Below are 22,140 nucleotides of genomic sequence, written 5' to 3' on the forward strand. Positions count from 1 at the left end.
TCTTGTATATTTAAAAAAAAGAAAAAAAAGGCATGGGCACCTGATGCCAAGAAAGGCAGCTGTAAATCCGAAACAGAGGGAGGCGCCTCCCTGCAATCTGATTTAAGCACTAAACTTCCTAAGAAGGGCGGGGCTTGGGACACCTCTCTTCCATTGGCTAATTTAGGCTGCTCCCCACCTAGCACGCTGGCTTTTGTAATACCATTCTGAAGCACGTATCTCTCCCCATTCATTTTATAGGGAACCTGCATGCCTAACCCAGGCTTTGGAATCCCAGTGTTTTTTTCCTAGGCACCTAAAAGTTAGGTATGGTGATGCTGAATGAATTTAGCCCTAAATCTCTGTGTCTGGTTCCTCATCTATTAAATGAGGCTAACTCTGAGATGTCATTAGGATTCGCTAACCAAAGTGCATTACAAACAAATGCTGAGCATTATTTTTCTCTAAAATAAAGGAACAAGAATAGGGATGCAAATGAAGTGATAGTTGCTAAATAGGATTCCCCTGTGGCGCTCTCTCTCCCCCCCCACATACACACACGCACAATAGCTGCATGATTATGATATACCGAATTTTTCAGGTTTGTTTGGTAATGTCTGCACCGCTCTTGAGGGTGCACCAGTTCTGAGTGTGAACAACAAGGACTGAGCACTTAAATCATAATCATACAATAAATTGCCAGAAACAGTAAAGTATGCTGTCCTGGAAAACCATTCTACAAACAAGGAGAATGAGTAAAGATATCTTACTAGCATGAATTTTTTAACAAGTAAGACTTAAAGTCTCTCTCAAATTACCATAACTGTTAGCTGTTACATCTTGTGCTGGCTATTGAACAGAATAGATTTGTGAACCTTTGGGAAAGCCTGGAAAAATATGAAGCCACATTTGGCAGAATGAAAGAATTGTTTGAAATATCTAGCCTCGTTTCATAATATTTAGGACATACAACCATAGTTGCTTGATATGTTAAACGAGTAACCTTGAAATGATGTATAGTATAATGCTGCAAGATGTAATTAGGGATTAATATGTATGTTGAAACATCTCATAACTGATTTATGGCTGCCCTGCTCTTGAGTTACTCTTAACTTTATCTACCACTTCATTACTCTGAGGATTAAAAAAAAATGTATTTCATATTACAAAAGAGGTTCAAGAAATCATGTAATCTAGGTCATGAATGGCCTACATTTAACAAAGGGCATTTTCTTCTTCTTCTGACCACTAGTGTGCAGTATAAGGCCCTGATATCCTCTAAGAACATGCTTAAGAGTTTGCAGGGTTGGAGCCTGTTTATTCACTTGCATCTGTATGATGAATAGACTCATCACACCGCATAGGCACTGACTTTTATTTTTTCCTGGTGGGTGCTCCGCCCCACCTCCTCCCCCGAGGTCCACCCACCCAGGTCCTTTCTGCTCTTAAGGCCCCTCCCGAGCACCTCCTGCCAGCTCCTCTGATCCTCGGCCAGCCCCAGGGGCCCCACTGCCCAACAGCTGATCAGCAGCCAGACCCCGGGCTGGAGCCACTGTGGCCGGTGGGTGCTAAGCACCCCCTATTTTTTTTTCCTGTGGGTGCTTGAGCCGCGGAGCACCCACAGAGTCTGTGCCTATGTCACACTGGCAGTGCTGGAGTCAAGACTGAGAAAGGGGAGCCAAGTAGAATTTCACTCTTGTCTCAGCTTCCTATAGAACTGACACAGATCTAACATCTACCCTAAAATACCGCTTCGAGTGGCCTCAGTTTGAGAGTAAGTTCTTGCTGGGTTTGGGGAGAAAAGATGGATTGTTTTGTGTGTGGCTTGGTGGGGTTTGTATCAGGGGGAAAAGACGGACTCTTTGTTCCTGTGGTTTTCAGTTAGTGACTTGGATTCCTTTAAATACCTGAAACTGGAAAAGCTAATTGCAAGCACATTTTGGAAAAAAATAATTTAAGAAAATATATGTATTGAGAAAGAGAGACGGATCTCAAAAGCATGTCCAGGAGAAGGACATCCTATGCATGCAAATTCTCTGCCTCCTACCCTAACTTCTAAAGGCCACGTATTGAGGTGGGGGGAGAGTGGCTCTGATGGGATCGAGGTCTGGACTGTAGACCAGAAATGTGTATTTGAAGGGGGAGAGGGCTTGTTTGTTCTTTTCCTCTCAAAAAAAAAAAAAAAAAAAAAAAACTCAAGGAAACAGTCGAACCGCCCCCCGCCCCCCCAAAAAACCCCAAACCTTCAGTACTGTCATATATTAAAAGTAATAAACCATTCCAGACCATGCCTGGTACCTTTAGAGGGACACTGCCAGGCAGGACACCTCCCTACACATCCAAGCCATGCTTATTTTAAACAGCAGCATGTTCCGAAATAGGCTAGTGTTACAGGTGCTAAAGCGCCCCCTCCTGGCCAGGCACTAGAACTGCAATGAGCAGAATCAAGGCCTCGTTTGCTCTGGATCCCATGGGTGTTTCAAGCTTCTGGAGCCTCATCAGGTTGCAGCACCAGTTTCTCCCTTGGCCTGTCTGGCACATTTCCTAGCCCTAACTCAGTCTGTCATCCCTTTCCCAGATATGGGGCTCTTCGGCCCACATGCCCTTGACCCCCAGCACCAGCGCTGACCCCCAGGATGCCCCAGTTACTTAAACACACCCTTCTCCCAGAACTCCCCTCAAAGGTGTGAAGCTTCTGGTTACTGTGTAACTCTCAGGGGCATGTAACGGTTGTGGAGTAGTTAGCACAGAGAGGCACTCTCTGCACAGAGTCTAACACATGTATGCTTTTACTTAATCATATAAAAGCAGAGGAGAGAACAGCTCGTATCAAACAATAAGCATCTTAAACTGCAATGTCCCTCACTAGTTCACCCTTCTCTTGTGAGTCCTTGGGGGGCCATCTAGGTCCAGGCAGGTAGGGAGTCCACTGCTTCAGGAGGTGGTATGTGCTGGGTTGCTTCTCCCTACTGAACTGAAGAAAATGCCCCTTCCCCACCCAGAAGACCAGCCCCTGCCCTTTTGAAACCTTTGGCCCAGGTGACACCCATGCCAGCTTCCCCCTGTGGACACAAATCCCTACCAGGTGATTTCATTGCCAAGGTGACTTCCCCCTACTAAACCAGTTCTGCTGCGTAGGGACCGTCTGTTGTCTAGAAGAGTGAATAGATTTCCAGCAGTTTAGGGTCTTAGAGTAAACTATCCTCTATTGTTCTTTTGCCACCAGCCTTTGGCATCTTAATCAATGTGGAGACAAATAGACCATAGCGAAGGCAAAAGGCTGGGCATTCAGAATGGAGTTTGCAGCTTGACACAGGCACATAAGATACGTCTACAGTGCAATATTGTTAAAAACCTGCAGTGCCAAATGTCAGAACCTGGGTCAATTGACTCAGGCTTGCGGAACTTGGGCTGTGAGGCTAAAAATAGCAATGTAGATGTTCCAGGTCGGGCTTGAGCCCAGGCTCAGAGACCCCCCCCCACCCCCCTTGCAGCTTTTTGGAGCCTAGACTCCAGGTGGAGCCCAAATGTCTACACTGCCATTTTTAGCCCTGCAAACCAAGTCCTGTGAACCCAAGTCAGCTGGCACGGGCCAACTATGGCCATGCCGTGAGTCTTTGATTGCAGTATAGACGTACTCATAAGGGTTCGTAATCTCTCACACAATTCATAAATTGTACAGATATATTCCCAAATTGTCACAGCAATCATGATTCATTTCTACTGCCTGTAACTTGTCAGGTTCTGCTTTGTTTTCAGATCAACTCTATTGAGGCCGCCTTTTTTTTTTTTTTAGTATCAAAAAGATTTTCCTTAATACAGCAGTGTCTTATTTATTACAGCATCACATTAGATGTCTTTCCCATTTGAGAAAATTTGTTTCTAAAACGTACTGCTTCTGTCTTCACGATTGTTGGGTACACTCATCACTTAACAGGAATAGTTATTAAATAAGTTAAAATGTTGTTGGAAGTCATGATAAAAATACCCAATTTCTGACTGAAGCCAAATGAAATGGGGGAAGGGGCACACACGCTTAAAGGCTGATTATGTTTGTCTTTGTTTTACAGGGCTGTTATGATCTGGTAACCAGTTTTATGGAGACAAATATGGGAATCATAGCTGGAGTGGCTTTTGGAATTGCATTCTCACAGGTATACAATTATATTACATGAACTAGGTGGGTTTTTTCTCTCTTTTCTTCTTCCCCTGACTTCAGGGAAGGATTATAATAAGGGACAGAGCTTAGAATGCTTATTAGTCCTTTGGTCATCTGTTCATTGATTTTCTTTTTTCAACTTAAATGCAGTTTCTCCTTGGGAATATGCAGTTATGATTCAACTAATGACTAGCTCAAGGAAAATCACTTGTCCCTCTGTTGGGTCAAACAGAGGTTAACCCAATAAAGCATTGTTTTAAATGGAGCATAAAAAACTCAAAAGCTAAATAGCTGATCCTTATGTTGGATAGGCTTTTCACTCTTCAGGCTTTCTTTTTTAAAGATCTTGTTATAAAATTCAAAGATCTTTAAAATAAGAACATAGTTTTTGAATGAGCCAGGCTAAATTCGTTTGTTTTGGTTTGGTTTTTATGTGGTGACCCAAACTATTTGCTTATTTCAGCTTCACTGTAAAAAGAAAAAAGTTCAGGGTGGAAGAGAAGTAACTGTCAAACGTGTTAGTCTCTAAGGTGCCACAAGTACTCCTTTTCTTTTTGTTAAAACTCTGTTCATTCTGCTAACTTGTCTAAAAAAAACAAAAACAAAACCTTTTGATTTTTGTGAGGAGAGACCCCTTAAATCAACGTAGGAGTTCAGTTTCCCTAGCTACAAAACAACAGCACAGCTGTAAGGAGAAAGATGCCAAAACCACAGTCTAAAAGCCACACTTTTCATGATACATTTTGGCATGCGGAGGATTCAGGGAACACTAGGAAGCTGGCTACGGCTCCCTGACTTTCAAACTGCCCTGGCCCTGACATTGGTTAAAGAAGCCTAGTGACAGTTCTAACTTATTGTTGTGAGCTGGGTGAAATTTTGGGTTGAGTTAAAACCCCAGTGAGATTGATAGGTATGAATTTACCCTTCAATTAACATTACTGTAAGCATAAGCTCCAATGTAAAACAAAAGGTACGTGTGAACCTGCCCAGGAGTTTTTGACTGAATATTGTTTTGGGTAGGGTATTTGCATGTCGAGATCACACAGAAAGAGAGGACAGAAGTACAGAGAGGGAGGGAGGGGGAGGCAAGAAAGCCAAGCAGTGTCCTCTAAGTACAGTGTGACCCTGGAAAAAGCTAGAGAGCTTTTGAGTCTGATGTTGACGAGAGGGTTGGGGGCTGTAAGCTAAGGGGTTGGCTACACTTGCGAGTTACAGCGCATTAAAGTAGCCCCGGGTGCCCTCGCTCACTACCCATCCACACTGGCAAGGCACATAGAGGGCTCTGACTCTGCGGCTAGAGCACTCTGGTACTCCACCTCGGCAAGTGGAATGACATTTGATGTGCCTCGGCTGCAACGCCCGGGCGTCAGTATGAACGAGGTGTTGCATTACTTCGCTCTGATCGGCCTCCAGAAACATCCCATAATCCCCTTAAGTCAAGTGGCCGCTCTTGTCATTGTTTTGGAATCGCTGCAGGAATGCAGATATGCCCTTTCAAAGCTCCGTTTCTGACAGCCGGCTGCTTATCTACTCTGAGACAAAGCAAGCCATCAGTGTGGAATGCTGTATGTGAGACAGAGAGAGAGGCAGGGGGAAGGGGAGTCTGCTGCTGTCCGAATTTACAAGACAGCATGCTGACATGCTCTCAGCCCCCCCAAACCCACTCTCTCTCTCCCCCCACATACACACAACACACTCCCTGTCACACTCCACCCCACCCCCAACCCCCATTTGAAAAGCACGTTGCAGTCACTTGCATGCTGGGACAGCTGCCCATAATGCACTGCTCCCAATGCCGCTGCAAGCACTGCAAATGTGGCCATGCCAGTGCGCTTGAAGCTGTCAGTGTGGACAGACTGCAGTGCTTTCCCTACTGCGCTCTACGAAGTCTGGTTTAACTCAAAGTGCTCTACATCTGCAGGTGTAGCCATGCCCTAAGAAACTGCTCATTTTGTTCTCAGTTCCTTCTGCACTCAGAGAAGCAGGATTTTATGCATTCCTTGTAAATAAACAAGATTCCATCAAAGAAAATACCAGACTCCATCAGTTTCTACTTTCAGCTGGAACATCCCCAGAGCCCAAACTCTGACTAGCTATTTGGGTCGAAAAGGAGCAAAGACTAGTTAAAAGAAGCCTAGGGACCGCTCTAAATTATGAAAGCTGCTTATGGTGCTTACACCAGTGAAAACCAGGAATACTACCTGCATCTTCCACAAAATCTTGATCCTTCTTTGTAGTAATCACTTGCCTCGAATGGTGAGAATCCCCTCAAAATGTGCAGAAATAGGAGAAAGAAAACCACATTTAGAAGCCCAGTGCCAAACCATTTCCAAAACAGGACAGTGAGGTGCATGCACATTCATGGGATTAAACTACTTCCATCTGAGCGAGTATTTGCCTTCTCTCTTCTAGACCCGGAGCAGGTTGACTGTAAACACTACACTTGAAAGTTATCATTACACCTGGCATTTGCTTTGGTCATTTAATGTGAAAAATCCAGCATCAGGCTTTTTAGAAGTGTAAACCTTTTTGATGGCATGAGGCACCACATTTTAAAATATTTGTGCACTGCTTTGAAAATGGGAAGTGCCATATGAGTTTATTCTGCTTCACCTTAAAACACATGAATTCAGTCAATGTGCTGCAGGTGAAGACCGTGCTCTCATCTGCTAAAAGACCAGCAACACTCTCCTCTTTTGACTGTAGTTTACTACAGTGTAGCCCCTTTCTCTTTTCTTTGCTTGACTTGCACATCCTGTCATTCTGTGGCAAATTGTAACAGGGAGTATGACTGTCCATTATAGAGGTTCAACAGTGTGAACAGACTTTGTTAAAACTGGGGGAGTGAAGTTAGGAGTGACTTATGCATGGCTACATGTTTTGGTTCAAGAAAAAGAATTCTCTGTACTGTGCCATGGTTGTAAGCTTCAGTATTTTTGAGCATTATTTAGTTTAGAATATTGTCGTATTGGGCAATGTTTCTATGATTTTATTTTAGTCAAATCCCTATTAACAAGTTTCATTGCTTTGCTGAATCGAGCCTATCTCTAAATTCTTTAGTATAATTGCTTCCAAGTATTGAGGAAAGCTTTTAGCAGATCCATTATCCACAGAAACCCAGGCTCAGGTAGCCTGAATTGGGTTAGTTGGATTAAGACTTCTGACTGACTACTCTCTCTTGGATGTTACTGTCTGTTCTTTGTCACCAGAAGACCATGATGTCTTTGCTAAAGAACCACACTAACATTTTCTTGTCTGAGTCTTGATTGTGAGGAAACCTCATGCTTTGGTTCTGCATTCTGTGCTGATGGTCAGTTGTACCTGAACCATCTCAAAGCATTGACTCATCCTTCAAACAGACATACAGCAAACCCTCAGATATTAGAACTTTAAGAAGCCAGAAGATGTGATAACACTAACTTGTTACTACTGTATTTCACTTCTTGACAACCAGTAGTAGTCAACTTGTTCTTGTTCCTAACCTTGATGGCACCATTATAAAGTGCTCTCTGTACTCTATCTGAATCTGGTTTTAGGTAGTCAGAATTGTGTTCAGTGCTGATATCTTTAAAAAATCCATCCAAAAGAGTTTGAGGACTCGGGAGGTAACATGTTGGATTATTCAGCCCTACAGGATTGAGGCAAATTGCAGGATATTTTATAGATAAGGATCTGGACCAAGTATAAATCACCAAATTTGCTTTAGCCTAGTCACATCTTTAATGAATCTGTAGTGCGTGCTGTATTTTTACATGTAGCATTTTAACTTGGCTGGAAGTTGTTTGCAGCTAGGAGGACAATATAGAAAGAAGCCAAACTGGGATTGTTTGTCAGAATTTTGACCTGTCTGGATATTTACTATAGGCAATCCATAATTTATGGGCTAAATTCTGTCTTTGATGGAATCGGACAGGGCAGCAAAGAAGAACAGAGATGCAGACCAATGCATCCTCTGCAATGAGAATCATGCTAGCACTGGCTGGATTTATCATGACAGGCTGCAGGCAACACAATGTGAAATGCACTTTGCTGCTGCTCCAAGCAAGTGTAAAGTGCACCCTGATGTGTTGCTGGCAAGTATTTGTTGCTGATGGCAGTCTCCACTCCAGCCAACTGGGGGGGCTAGACATTCTTCACTTCCAGCATGCCGTCACCCCTACACCATTAAGGAGGTGGGGGCATGACACTCAGGCAGGCATACTTCCCAGCCCACACTTGTGCACTGTAGAGTCTATCTGGCCTGTTTGTGTGTGTGAAGTGACTCCCTACCTCACTTAGCCCCTACGCCTGGTGGAGCAGACAGCTGAATGTAGCCTAATATGTGAAGAATACAATAAAGTTGGTTACCATTTACTTATTAATCTGTCTTGCTTGATCCACATAAGAAGGGAATCCTTGGACTGATTTCAGATAAGAAGGGCTAACAGAAATGTAGCAGGCAGAGATACAGCTTTAGGTGAGGTTTCACTGTTTCTATTTAGAATAGTTTTAATCAAGTAAAAGGCAAGTTGCACTGTTTTGTTCTTCTGCAGTAGAGCATGTTGTGCTGGCCTTTCCCTTGCATAATTTGTTAGGTGTTGACTAGTATAAGGAATGTACCAGTTCTCAGAAATGGAAAAAGTTGATGTAATGGTATGATGTGTCTTATTACTCTGGCATGATTTCTCAATCACAATTAGTGTCTGAAAAGCTGCTTTGGGACTGATGATGTCTGCACAATTGGGAAGCCCAGACTTTGCTTGTTGAGGTTTAAATAATAATTTTTAAAAAAGCAAATTGTTTTTGGAATCGAAGTCTGACGTTGATTTTCAGCTGGAATAACTTGTGTTTAGCAGGTGCTCTTCATGAAAATGATCCCCATACACTGGACAACATAAAATAAAAACTGTCCAAGTCGCCTTTAAGAGGAGTGATTTTTGCCTGTGGAAAACTACAGTGCAGATGTTGGTTTAAAGGACATGGGATAGCCTTTTCAGGTTGGAATTACCATTGAGTTACTCATTAAGTAGGAGGGGATTGTAGTGCAGCTTTAGAGCCATATTGTTCCAGCTTCTCTGCAGGATGCAGAGACAGCGTACAGTCCACGTACTAAAAATCAATCCTTCAGAGTGCACAATACCGATTCATTTAAGGGTCTGTGGTTGGTTTCCCTCTAATCCAGTGCAGCATCCACTTTGTGCGTATATTTTAGCACTTGCAATTTAATTTCTAGCAGAAAGTTGAGTAGTTGCACCTGACTGGGAGCACAATTCAGGTGGAGGCATAACTCTTCAGATCTGTGCCCATAGCTCATGTTTGGGACAGAAGTTGCACCCACCGACAAGAAAGCTGGGCCACAGCCTGGCTGAAAATACATTAAGGAGAATAAGAAATGTTTGAAATGTCAATTTGCTCAGTGCCAATGTGTCAGACTCAAAGCAGAGTTTCTGTTGGATTTGAAAATATTGAAAAAATATTCCTAAATGCTCTAAAAAGTACATTCATAAAAATACCCCTTTTTAAAGGGACAATCTGTAAAAGCTATTACCCTGATTCTGATTTGAGTGTACAGCTTCCTCTGTCTGAGAAGAACAGAATGGCTGAGTAGAAACAGCTGTGAATGGATGCTGGTCAGGAAGAGGAACAGGTTTTTTGGCAGAAACACTCCAGGACATGAAAACTTCATAGACATTCTTAGATGAAGCCAGTGAAATCAGAAGAACTAATGCCACAATGATTGGTAAACTCAGTCCTTTCCAGAAGAGCATGGAGAGCTGTGTGCCCAGAACACTGAGGACTGAGAACACAGCAAGAGAAATCAAGGAGCTAAAAGGTGAAGTGTCATTCCACATGGAGAAAACTGGAGTATCAGCTCCAGCAGCTGAGTCCCTGGCTAGTCAAACGCAGGACTGAATTTGTATTTATGGCCGTAAATAGGGACACATTGTGAGGCTGAAACAGCACAAATGACCTAGAGAGACCCAACCTGCAAGTAGAGGTGAAATCATTGTTCCGTTTCTGTACTTTGTAATAACAGGGAACACTTACAGGCTATAGCATTTTACATCTTCAAATCACTTTATGACCATTAATCCTTACAACACTCCTGTGATCTAGTACGTAAGACAAGTCATCGTGTATTCCTTGTAACCAAGACTGTTAGGAAGTTGCTACACTTGGGCTTGAATGGTCAGATTATACATAGATTTGGACATGAGACTAGAAACCACATGGCAGAGATGTGAACACACCACACATTGAATTGCACATGTTCAGATGATTTTTTGACCACTAGAATGATCGTTCTTCATCATGAAGGATTTAAATTTTTCAGTGTTTCCCAACAATTTGCAAACTTTTTCAGATTATCCTTGGCCAGACCAGAGGTTTATCCCGGGCAAATGTTTGGCACTGCCAGGAGAAAATCTGGAGAAAAGGAGATAAAGAATAGGGTAAAATTCAAATTCAGATGGGAGCCTGGGACTTGCACATTTATGTGTTGTTTGAACATTCTTATTCAAAATGCTGAATACCATAGAACTGGGAGTATAAAGAGAAGTAATAAATAAGTAAGTAAGAAGTAGATAAGAGCTACAGCATATTACTATGGAGAAGATGGGAAACAGTGGGAGCTAAGGCCTGGTCTACACTACAGCTGCCGGTCATAGAATCATAGAATCATAGAATATCAGGGTTGGAAGGGACCCCAGAAGGTCATCTAGTCCAACCCCCTGCTCAAAGCAGGACCAATTCCCAGTTAAATCATCCCAGCCAGGGCTTTGTCAAGCCTGACCTTAAAAACCTCTAAGGAAGGAGATTCTACTACCTCCCTAGGTAACGCATTCCAGTGTTTCACCACCCTCTTAGTGAAAAAGTTTTTCCTAATATCCAATCTAAACCTCCCCCACTGCAACTTGAGACCATTACTCCTCGTTCTGTCATCTGCTACCATCGAGAACAGTCTAGAGCCATCCTCTTTGGAACCCCCTTTCAGGTAGTTGAAAGCAGCTATCAAATCCCCCCTCATTCTTCTCTTCTGCAGGCTAAACAAGCCCAGCTCCCTCAGCCTCTCCTCATAAGTCATGTGTTCCAGTCCCCTAATCATTTTTGTTGCCCTTCGCTGGACTCTCTCCAATTTATCCACATCCTTCTTGAAGTGTGGGGCCCAAAACTGGACACAGTACTCCAGATGAGGCCTCACCAACGTCGAATAGAGGGGAACGATCACATCCCTCGATCTGCTCGCTATGCCCCTACTTATACATCCCAAAATGCCATTGGCCTTCTTGGCAACAAGGGCACACTGCTGACTCATATCCAGCTTCTCATCCACTGTCACCCCTAGGTCCTTTTCCGCAGAACTGCTGCCTAGCCATTCGGTCCCTAGTCTGTAGCTGTGCATTGGGTTCTTCCGTCCTAAGTGCAGGACCCTGCACTTATCCTTATTGAACCTCATCAGATTTCTTTTGGCCCAATCCTCCAATTTGTCTAGGTCCTTCTGTATCCTATCCCTCCACTCCAGTGTATCTACCACTCCTCCCAATCTAAGCGACACAATTTGAGTTATGTTAGTAGCGTAACTCAAGTCAACCTAGCTTAGATCTACTTACTGTGGGGACCACGCTGTTATGTCAATGGGAGACGCTCTCCCGCCGACATTGCTTCCGCCTCTCGTTGAAGTGGAGTACAGAAATCGATAGGATAGAGCACTCTCACATCAATTGCGTGTGTCTTAGAATCATAGAATCATAGAATATCAGGGTTGGAAGGAACTTCAGGAGGTCATCTAGTCCAACCCCCTGCCCAAAGCAGGACCAATCCCCAATTTTTGCCCCCAATCCCTAAATGGCCCCCTCAAGGATTGAACTCACAACCCTGGGTTTAGCAGGCCAATGCTCAAACCACTGAGCTATCCCACCCCCCAGGTCTTCACTAGGCCTGCTAAATCAATGCCGCTACATCGATGGCAGCAGTGCAGATTTAGCTCCGTAGTGAAGACCAACCCTAAGGTGGATAAATGTGACTGTTTCTTGTGGAGGAAAGGGTTTGTGTGGAGATGCAGTGAGAAGGGGAAGAGTTTTTTTGTGGTGGTTGTTGGTTTTTTGTTTGCTGTTTGAGTTAGTTTATTATTTGTTGTACTGTGGGTAAAGAGTGTGTAAGTAGACTGTAAAGATGTGGAGGTTTATAAAGATTTTTTGACTAGCTGGTTTATGATAACCAAATTGCTCCCAAATGGCACAACCATGATTGACCAAGTAAGTGACAATTAAATCTTTCTAGCATCCCATACCAGCACGTATGTTCTTTGTACTGTTTACTCAAAATCCTTAATTCTTTTTTTCTAGTCTCTCTCTGTTTTTTCCTGCCCTCTCCTCATTAACACTTGTTAATGTAACACTTGTTATCATGGAAAAGGTGGAGACATTTGTATGGACAAATCTTAGTAATATCCAGAGACACTGTACAAAGTCCATTTATATAATGGCTTGCCCCTTTTATGCTATGCTCTGTGAAATACATGAGTTTATGTGATGGTAACATTACCCCTTAAAGGTATGAAACAGCATTTAGGCAGTGCCAAAGAGAAATCAATAGCCTGAAGGTCAGAAGGTGCACACACTTGTAATCTGAATTTCAGTGGAAAGCCAACCTGTTGCTTTATGGAGGATGGATTTGAGTAAATTTGTCTCTTTAAATGTTCATCTCGTATAAACACATTACCATATCCTGGGAAGTATTGTAAAGCTGAACGTTGTCATTACTGGAAGTCCATATGCCATCTCTGAAACACAACAAACTTCATCGATGACCTGGAGATGTCTACTACGTTTAATGGCATATTATTTGTCAGCGTTCTGCTTTAAAATGACATCTCCTCCTCCTGCCCTCCCTTTCGTCCCAGAAATCTAATGCAGGAAGAAGGTTGTGGTGGGGGATGATTACAATAGTGATCTGTGGCCCAAATTCAGTATCAGACAGGTTTTTAAATAGAGATTATATACTACCTACTCTCCCCGTTCAGCTAGAACTCTCATTATTATGGCTTGGGGGTTCCTGGCCAATCAGCAGCATTCTGGAGCAGGTACCAATATACCACCATCGCCTACAGGAAAAATGGTCTGTTGGTGACTTTGTGACATCTGTGTATTTCCACTGCCATTCAATAAAACAAAGAAGATCTGAAGAATAGCTCTGTGGAGCTCAAAAGCTTGTCTTTTCCACCAACAGAAGTTGGTTCGATAAAAGATATTACACCTCACCAATCTTCCCTCATTCAATAAAGGGGCTCTCCTGTTTTTGATGATATGCACAAGTCTGGTATAAAATCTACTATCGTCAGCTCTTTGAGGCAGAAACTGTGTACCACCCTGCATGTACAGTGCTACACACAATGGAGGCCTGTTCTTCATTGATCCCGAGGCAATAGCAAATGACAATAGCAAATATCGAACCTACTCAGCAACTTGACATGGGGTTTGTGACTCTGGAAGACCAGGTGCCAGCACTCATGCCAAGGTCCCCATGTCTCAGCTGAACACTGACAATCACATAGTTGCAATCAGTCTGGCTCACCTAAATGTTTAGTATTGTTAAAATTGGCATTAAGATGATATAAGAATGTGTTTTGTGTTTACACTTTACTGAATGCTTGTGAGTTGCTGCATGCATTAAATTCACTTATAGCACCTGTATCCCATATTGTAAGGTAATATTTAAGTATTTGTATTGTGCGCCTTTGTGACTGTGCAAATCACCAGGCAGCAGAGAGAGATCAACTAGTGTACAGTGTTGGTCTCCAACAGAATGTGTTACATCCTAGCCAACAACAATGTGTTACATCCTAGCCATCCTAGTCAATGTGGCCCATTGACACCACATGGACTATTGTGGAACATTAAAGCGAACAAAGGAATTTGTTCTGGTCTTCCCCACCATGAAGGAGTCATGCAAGTGAATTCCTCCCACCAGTTAAGTTCACAGCTCAGAGCACACAGAAGGGAAGGGGGGGGGGGAAACCCTTGCAAGGAGGGTTGGGCTGCTGCTTGGACTCTGGGGGCAAGGTTTTCTAAGCGTAAGCCAGGGATTTCCAGCTGCTTTGCTTGGAGTATCCCTAAAGGACATGTAGATCTTGCTTATTATAGAACCTTCTATTACCTTTTGAAACCTAAGATCGTAACTCATTTGTGTATGTATGTTTACCTGCTTTAACTTTGTAAATAAGTCTTGTTTCCTTTTTAATAAATCTCTATATAGCTTATAATAGGATTGGCTACAAGCATTGTGTTTGTTGTGAGATCTGAGGTGCAATTGACTGGTCCTTTGGGTTTGGGAGTAACCTGAATATTGCTGTGATTCTTGGTCTAAAGGACCATCTATCTCAAAGGTAGGCTCACTTGGGTGGTGAGATAGATCAGCGTATTCAAGGGGACTGTCTGTGACTCCATGTTAAGGCTATTCTGGTGCCTGAGGACTTTACACCTAATAATTAATTGGTGAAAACTAAGTATAGGACATCCCTGCTTCTTAACAGTCTGCCCTGAGGTTGGTACTCTCACTATTGAGCCACTGCAGGACAGCCTTTGTGATAGATGGTCCCTTATGCCAAGAATCACAGTAATATTCAGGTTACTCCCAGTCCCAAAGGACCAGTCACTTACCCCAGATCAGTTGCATCCTAGATCTCACACCAAAGACAATGCTTGTAACCAATCCTATAACAAACTATCTAAAGATTTATTAACTAGGAAAAGGAAAAGTTATTCACAAGGTTAACGCAGATACACACATCCACATCCACACACACCCCAATGAGTTACCGTCTTAAGTTTCAAAAGTAAGATAGACTTCTATAATAAGTTGTCCCTTAGCGCTAACCCAAGCTAAACCCTGGTGATCTCCTGCTTATGCCTAGAAAACTTTGCACTTGAGTCCAAGCAGCATAGCGATGCAGTTTCGTCTTGTTAAGGGTTTTTATCCCATTCCAATTCTCTGAGCTGCCAGTTCAGCTGATGGGAGGAACAACTCTGCATTGGGGGAGGAGAGTCAACAAAGTCTTTTGTCCTCTGATGATCCACAATAGTGCGTCTAGTGGTGATGGGCCTTATCTGTTGGGAAGAAGGTAACACCTCCTGTTGCAGACTAGTATTTCACACTGGTTAATGCTTATATCATCTGCATCATCTCACTGGTTAATACTCCTCCCCTGTCTGGTGATTTACAGTTACAGAGCAAACCCTTAAATATTACCTGATAACATGGGATGCAGATGATATACATGAGATTAATGCATCCAGCCACTTACAAGCATTTCATAAAGTCTAAACACATTCTTATAATTCTAACAACTATTTTAGCAACACAGGTGAGGGAGGCTGATCCCAGCTATACGTTTGTCAGCGTTCATTTGAGACGTAAGCCCATTGGCCTAAGCTGGCAGCTGGTGTGCCAGAGTCACACTGACGATTGCAGGATCTCACAGTGGTAGTCTAAGACCTTGTAAAAGCATTTGATGAATATGTGCAATTTAACCATTTCTCAAAGAGCAACTCTTGCTTACTCTGGATACAGCTAACTCTGGGGGGGGAAATGACATCCATCTCATGGTACCAGGAAAATATAGCAAAATTGGATGTGCATGCAAAATTAGCCATTAAAAGATCAGTGAGCAGCTGATTAGGGTCTGGGGAGGAATTAGTTTAGTGAAAATAAATAGGTCTGAACACACGATCAGAGTTACTTATTGTTATTACAATGAAAAAGATAATAAAGCACAGAAGGAACTAGTGTGTCAACTGAGGAAAAAGAAATAAACCCAGAAATACCACAGGCATTAAAAAGTAATGGGAGGGACAGCCATGACCCAGAGCCCACTGGGAACATCTTGTTCTCTTCTTTATGTCAACGTTTCTATAACCCTGTGGGAAACACATGTACAACTCCCAAAAAGTGAGACTGAGTTAAAACAAAAATCACAGCAGGAAATAGTAATGGCCACCTTCAGCAGCCCTTGGAGTGGTAAAGCTGCAGCACGTGATGGACTCCCAATAGGATTTTACAAACTGCTGTGTTGATAATATCACCCCTATAGTGACTGGAGTATTGAGCTACAATGCACAGCCAGATAACGCCAACCTCGCTATTTGCCCAAAGGAAGGAAGGCTCCTGACTGAGTGGTCAAGCTACAGCCTAAACTCCCTCTTTTAACACGGGCCTAAAAATACTAGTTAATAGTTATGGCGTCAGTAAGGTGAGTTGTTGATGTAGGGTGGGATTTCCAAAGCTGAGTAGGGGATTTGGATGGCCAAGTCCCATTAATTTTCAAAATCCCACCCAAAAAGACCAAGTACTGGAGGTTGTATCAGGACCATGTTGGGTGTGTTATCCATGACCTGCATTCAGTCTAGTTTATACCTGAGCTAAGATTGATACGGTCACTTAATGCTAAAAATGCATTATACTAGTTGGAGTTCATGGGAGTTAAGGCCATTTTATAAAACGAATCCCGACAATGTGAGACACTCCTCGAGCAGCACTGCTGATTGCTGGGTCTTGCCCAAACGTCTTTCTGCTTAATAAGAGAGCACATGTTTGTGACACAACCTGTCCTAATCAGCATTTCCTTAGAGCCCTGATAGGATATGATTCCGATATCTCCAGCATTTAAATAGGAAAAGGTGGTGATGGTGGGAATTTCATCTAGCCATGCGTACAGATTGATGTGCTTCTGTTTTTCGCCGACCCAAATGTGCTTATGCCAATAGTATGAAATGTTGTGACAACTAGAACAGTATGACTGGACTGAAAGCTGATATTGCTACGTTTTACATTCCAAATTAGCAGACATCACTATGAAGTAAGGGATGCGTTGCTGAGTTGTCCTTTTTACAGTGACGTCCCAAGATTTTCAACATTTAGGGAGGGGTAGTGCTCTTAAGCATATGTGTATACATTCATTCTCCGGGGTTATAAATACTCACTGTGGGAAGTAACACAGGTTTGGGGTAGTGTAGGGACTAAACAATCAGCTTGGTGGGACAGATTAATGTTGTTGCAATGATCACTATACAGGGAGCATTAATTATGTAGTAAACTAATTAAGAATCCTGAGTGTAAGTTTTTAAACAGAATAATGAGCTAGTTTGGAAGGGTAACCAGCCAGGGGATAGCTGGGTGCACTCCATGTGGTTCAAGGAAGAAGGGAAGGCTTTCATTGCTAATAAGTTTTGTTCACATTCTGAAATCCATTACACTGATATCCTTCACATGCAGTAGGTGGAAATGTGCACAGGGAACTTCATGGAGCCCCTAACTTACAGGATACCCCAACAGGCACAAATGAATGAGATTGATCAGTTTTGAGACACTACTCTTTGGCAAAAGTGTGTCTGTAATTATTGGAAACAAAGTAAAAAGGTTGATGTTTCGGCAGAGGCAGTTATGTCTCTTTGCCTCTGTAGGTGGTTATGAACTGTAACAATCTTTATATGCTCAGAGTTGATTGACCACCACCACAGCTGTGAAAAGTGTGGTTATTAATGTGATTGGTGTATGCAGGAAAATACTCCTATTCAAGGGATCCATTTCCAATAATCTCCTACTAATTTGTTACTTACTGTTGCGTTGAGTAAAGTCTGAGTGGCTGAAGAACTACATGGCAGTGAGAAGCACCTAGATCTTCAGCTCTTCATTTCCAAATGTCTTAACATTTATTTTTGAAATTTGTGACGGGGCAAGGCCAGATGACTATAGAAAAGTAGCGGGAGATAGATATATTATCTCCAGGCTAAACAAATCCCTGGTACCAGGATAAGTGAAATGGCAGCTGCTCCAGGTCAATTAAGACACCTGGGGCCAATTAAGAACTTTCCAGAAGGCAGGGAGAAGGCTAGGTTGATTGGGACACCTGAAGCCAATCAGGGGCTGGCTGAAACTAGTTAAAAGCCTCCCAGTTAGTCAGGTGGGTGTGCATGTCAGGAGCTGTGGGAGGAAGTTGCGCTGTTGGAGAGACTGAGTAGTACACACCATATCAGGCACAAGGAAGGAGGCCCTGAGGTAAGGGTGAAGTGGAGCTTGAGGAATGAGGGCTGCTGTGGGGGAAGTAGCCCAGGGAATTGTACATGTCATGTTTCTAAAAGGTCAGCTACCATAGCTGATACCAGTAGAGTCCCTGGGCTTGAGCCCGGAGTAGAGGATCAGCCTGGGCTTCCCCCCCCCCCCACCTTTGCCCCCTGATTAATCACTGAGACTGGGAGACAACAGAGACTGTGCAAGGAAGAATAACTTCTCCTCACCTCCCTCACTGGCTTATGATGAAAATGGCTCAGTAGACTATGACCCTTGTCTCTAGAGAGAGAAGGGTTACGTGTAGGGTTACAGTGAGCCTCTGAGGCTAGCAAAATCTGCCAGGAAACGCGGGACCCACGGAGGCAAGGACAGAGTATAGTCACAAATTGTATAACTTTTGTAAAGAAAGGGAAATGTCGGTTTGGGCCATTAGATGGACCACACTTCAACGCACATTTAACTCTGACTCTTATTTAATAAAGATGCATGTTTAAGAATGTGTGTTTAATTAAAATGTGTCGGCTGTACGTACTCGCTGTGGGATCTAGAAGTCAAGTTACTTGCTGTCCCGGTTACTCAGAATCATCAGTAATAAAGATACTGCCATCCAAATTCTGCCTTTCATTATCCCTATGCCAATCCCCCATATCTTTCAGTGGTGTTGCTCATTAGCAGTAACAAGCACAGGGATCTGTTCTGGGTCCAGTGTTATTTATCATCTTTATTAATGGCCTGGACGTAGGTATAGGGAGCATAACTGATCAAGTCTGCAGATGACAAAGCTGTGGGGGGGAGGGGGTTGCAAACACTTTAGGGGATAGAACTTAAATTCAAAAGGATCTTGAGAAATTGAAGAACTGGGCTATAGACGACAAAATGAAAATCAACAAAGACAAAGGTAAGGTGCTGTACCCAGGGAAGAAGAACCAAATGCACGAGTACAGAATGGGGGATAACTGGCTTGTCAGCAGCACTGCTGAGAAGGATCTGGGAGTTGTGGTGGTTGACAACTTCAACATACATCAGCAATGTGATGCTGTTGCAAAAAAGCATATCATGCAAGTCACGGGAGCAGATAGTACTGCTCTACTCGGTGCTAGTTAGGCCTCAGCTGGAATTTTGTGTCCAGTACTCCAGTCACCAATGTATAGAAAGGATGTAGAGAAACTGGAAAGGATCCAGAAGCAAGTGACAAAGATGATCCAAGAGTTGGAACTCAAGCCATATGAGCAAAGGCTGAAGAAACTGGGTATGTTTCATTTGGAAAAGAGGAGATTAAGGGGAGGGGGATATGATAGCTTCATATACTTGAAAGGCTGCCATAAAATAGATGGAGAAAAGTTGTTCTCTCTTGCCACAGTGGGCAGGACAAGAGACAATGAGTTCAAACTACAGTATAGCAGATTTAGATTAAATCTCAGGAATAGCTTCCTAACTGTAAGAACAGTAAGACAATGGAACAGACTGCTTTTGAAGCTTGTGGAATCTCTGTCACTAGTGGTTTTCAAAAGGATGCTGATAGCCATCTGTCTTGGATGATTAGACACAACAAATCCTGCATCTTGGCAGGAGGTTAGACAAGATGACCCTTGCGGTCCTTTCTAACCTATGGTTCTATGATTCTATAACCAAGTGAGACCCTGACATTAGAATTCAGTCAATAACTTGATGCATATGCCAGAATAAGATTCAGCTCACTCTCCCTCAGCTTTGCTGGCCGGGGAGTGAAAATAGGAGTAAAAGGTAGTGAAAACATACTTTGTTGCCAAAGTAAGCAGATAGGACTCTGATTACAAACAGGAGGAAGATCTGATGAACATGGAGGTGCCATTTTTACACCACTTTTCAGATTAGAGCTGCACTTAAAATGTGGTAGTAATTCTGGAGGCTCATAATAGCTTAGGAATGTAAACATTTGCTTTCCTATAACGTAACAGCACATTTCAGTTTTCTAAAGAAGTTACCAAAGATTCCATTTGGCAAAGTCACTATGTATCACAATGTCTCTTAACTCCTTGTCTGTTTTTTTTCTTCCCTTGAATAGTTGATTGGAATGCTGCTGGCATGCTGTCTGTCCCGATTTATCACTGCCAATCAGTATGAGATGGTGTAACAAGGTGAGCCTTGATCTCTTTGTATACAGTGTGCTGTCCACAAGGTATTTCAGTAGCCATGCGCTACTGTACATTTGTTCATTATAGTAGATTTTGGGTATTTTATGTTTTTATCAAGAACGGGGCCTATAGTTGTGGGTTCTGCCTTCCTCCGCCCCAGTATTTTGCCAGGTGGAAAGAGGGGAATTGCAGCATCACTTGAACATATAATGTATGAATATTTTGTTACCTCTAAATATATTTTTAAAAAAAGAGAAAGTTCTGTTGAGAAGTTTGTTAGCAGCTAAAACAATTCATCTCTTTTTCTCTCTCCTTCCCTAGTCTTTCAGAGGTGTGAAATACAGAGCCTGTCTCAAAATCAGGAACTGCAGACATCTAGGAAGACTTTAAAGAATGTTAGAGCACACACTCTCGCTCGCTCACACACACGCGCGTACACACACACACCCCATCTTCTAAACTCCGTACCAGGTGAAGTACCATTCCGTCAAGTACTATTGCACCACCAAGAGTAGCTTGAACCATTCAGCATCCAGTACTGTACACTCCATCTTAAAGGCTCTGCATATGATGGCACTATATGTATGTTCTTGGTCATACAGTAGTTGCATTGTAAGTGAACAATGGTAATCCATTAACAGCATCGATCAGGCTGTGCATGTAGTGACTGGAGGGCAAAATTAGCCTTTCACCATGGTTAATAAGTGTTGCACACATTCATTTAAACCAGTATATTCAATATATATTCTTTTGCTTTATTAAATCTTAGTTTCTTGTTTTGTTTACTGCTTTACTAAGGTTTCCATCTTCTCACCACAAATGCCCCCTTCCCCCAAAACACAAGAAATCAGTAACATAACATAAAGATACTTGAAAAATAATGTTATAATGTTGTGCTTGAAGGGAACTATTATTTCTGATGTTCTAGTACATCTTTGATTCTTATTCAATGTTGTATGCCTAGTGCGTATGCCAGTAGACTTTGTCTAGTGCAGTTTGCCTCTGAACCTGTGTAATACTGTTATTAAGCTGTGTTGTTGCTTACTGTGAAGGCAGTAATTTTGCTTCTTTTATTTTTTTATTAGATAACTATGAACTAATCAAATTGTGCTGTAATGCGGCCTTCATCCTTTTTTTTATTCTTTCTTTTTTTTCCCATTGACGTTGCAGCCACCAAATATATTATCAGATCTATCAAAACAAAACATAAACAAGCATACAAAATATTTGGGGGGGGGGGAGCAAAAGTGTAAAACCTTTTTAAAAAAATGGGATTTTTTTAATAATGCCTCTGTCTAGCATGCCAACAAGAATGCGTCGATATTGTATTTGTGAAATATGTATTAATAAATGGAACTATTACAGATTTCTGTCTGCTTCACTTTTGTTCTTCAGTCCTAACACGACTCTCAGGGAGAAGTGTAAGTGAAACACAAAGTGCATCATTATTTAGAATTATGTTTATTTTAATTTGTGATTTGCTTATGAGGCAAAAATGATATTGCCTTGGAAGAGAGGTAGTTGCTGGAATTGTTTCAAACTCTTGGTGAAACAAATTGTGGAATAAGTGGAAGGTTTTTCTATGGTCTGAATACATACCCTCTGCTTTACAATTACTCCTTTTGTGGCTGGTAACAAAATCTACAGTGATCAATTATCCCGGTCCTTTGTATTGCACGGTATTATGATGTTAAGCATTCCCTTACATTTGTTTTTGCATAGCACGGACTCTGCGGCATTTGTGGAAAGACATGCACTTGTCTCTCGGCCTTGGAAGGGTCTCTCTCCATGTGAATATGTCAATGGTAGTTTTCCATTGATTACAATGTGCTTTGGATTGGGCAC

At 42.5% G+C, this 22,140-nt stretch overlaps 1 protein-coding gene across 1 annotated transcript in view; it reads left to right on the forward strand.

Annotated features, from left to right (window-relative positions):
• The window catches only part of TSPAN7 (tetraspanin 7), a 193,253-nt gene extending 171,592 nt beyond the window's left edge, over nt 1-21,661 (forward strand). Inside the window, exons 6-8 of the mRNA XM_073358333.1 lie at nt 4,050-4,133; nt 20,226-20,298; nt 20,617-21,661. Of these exons, the coding sequence (XP_073214434.1) occupies nt 4,050-4,133; nt 20,226-20,294 (153 nt within the window). The 3' untranslated portion in view covers nt 20,295-20,298; nt 20,617-21,661. The remainder of the gene's footprint in view (nt 1-4,049; nt 4,134-20,225; nt 20,299-20,616) is intronic.
• Nucleotides 21,662-22,140: the final 479 nt, after the last annotated feature.

This window comes from Lepidochelys kempii, chromosome 1 (genome assembly GCF_965140265.1).
Source record: "Lepidochelys kempii isolate rLepKem1 chromosome 1, rLepKem1.hap2, whole genome shotgun sequence".
Taxonomy (NCBI): domain Eukaryota; kingdom Metazoa; phylum Chordata; order Testudines; family Cheloniidae; genus Lepidochelys; species Lepidochelys kempii.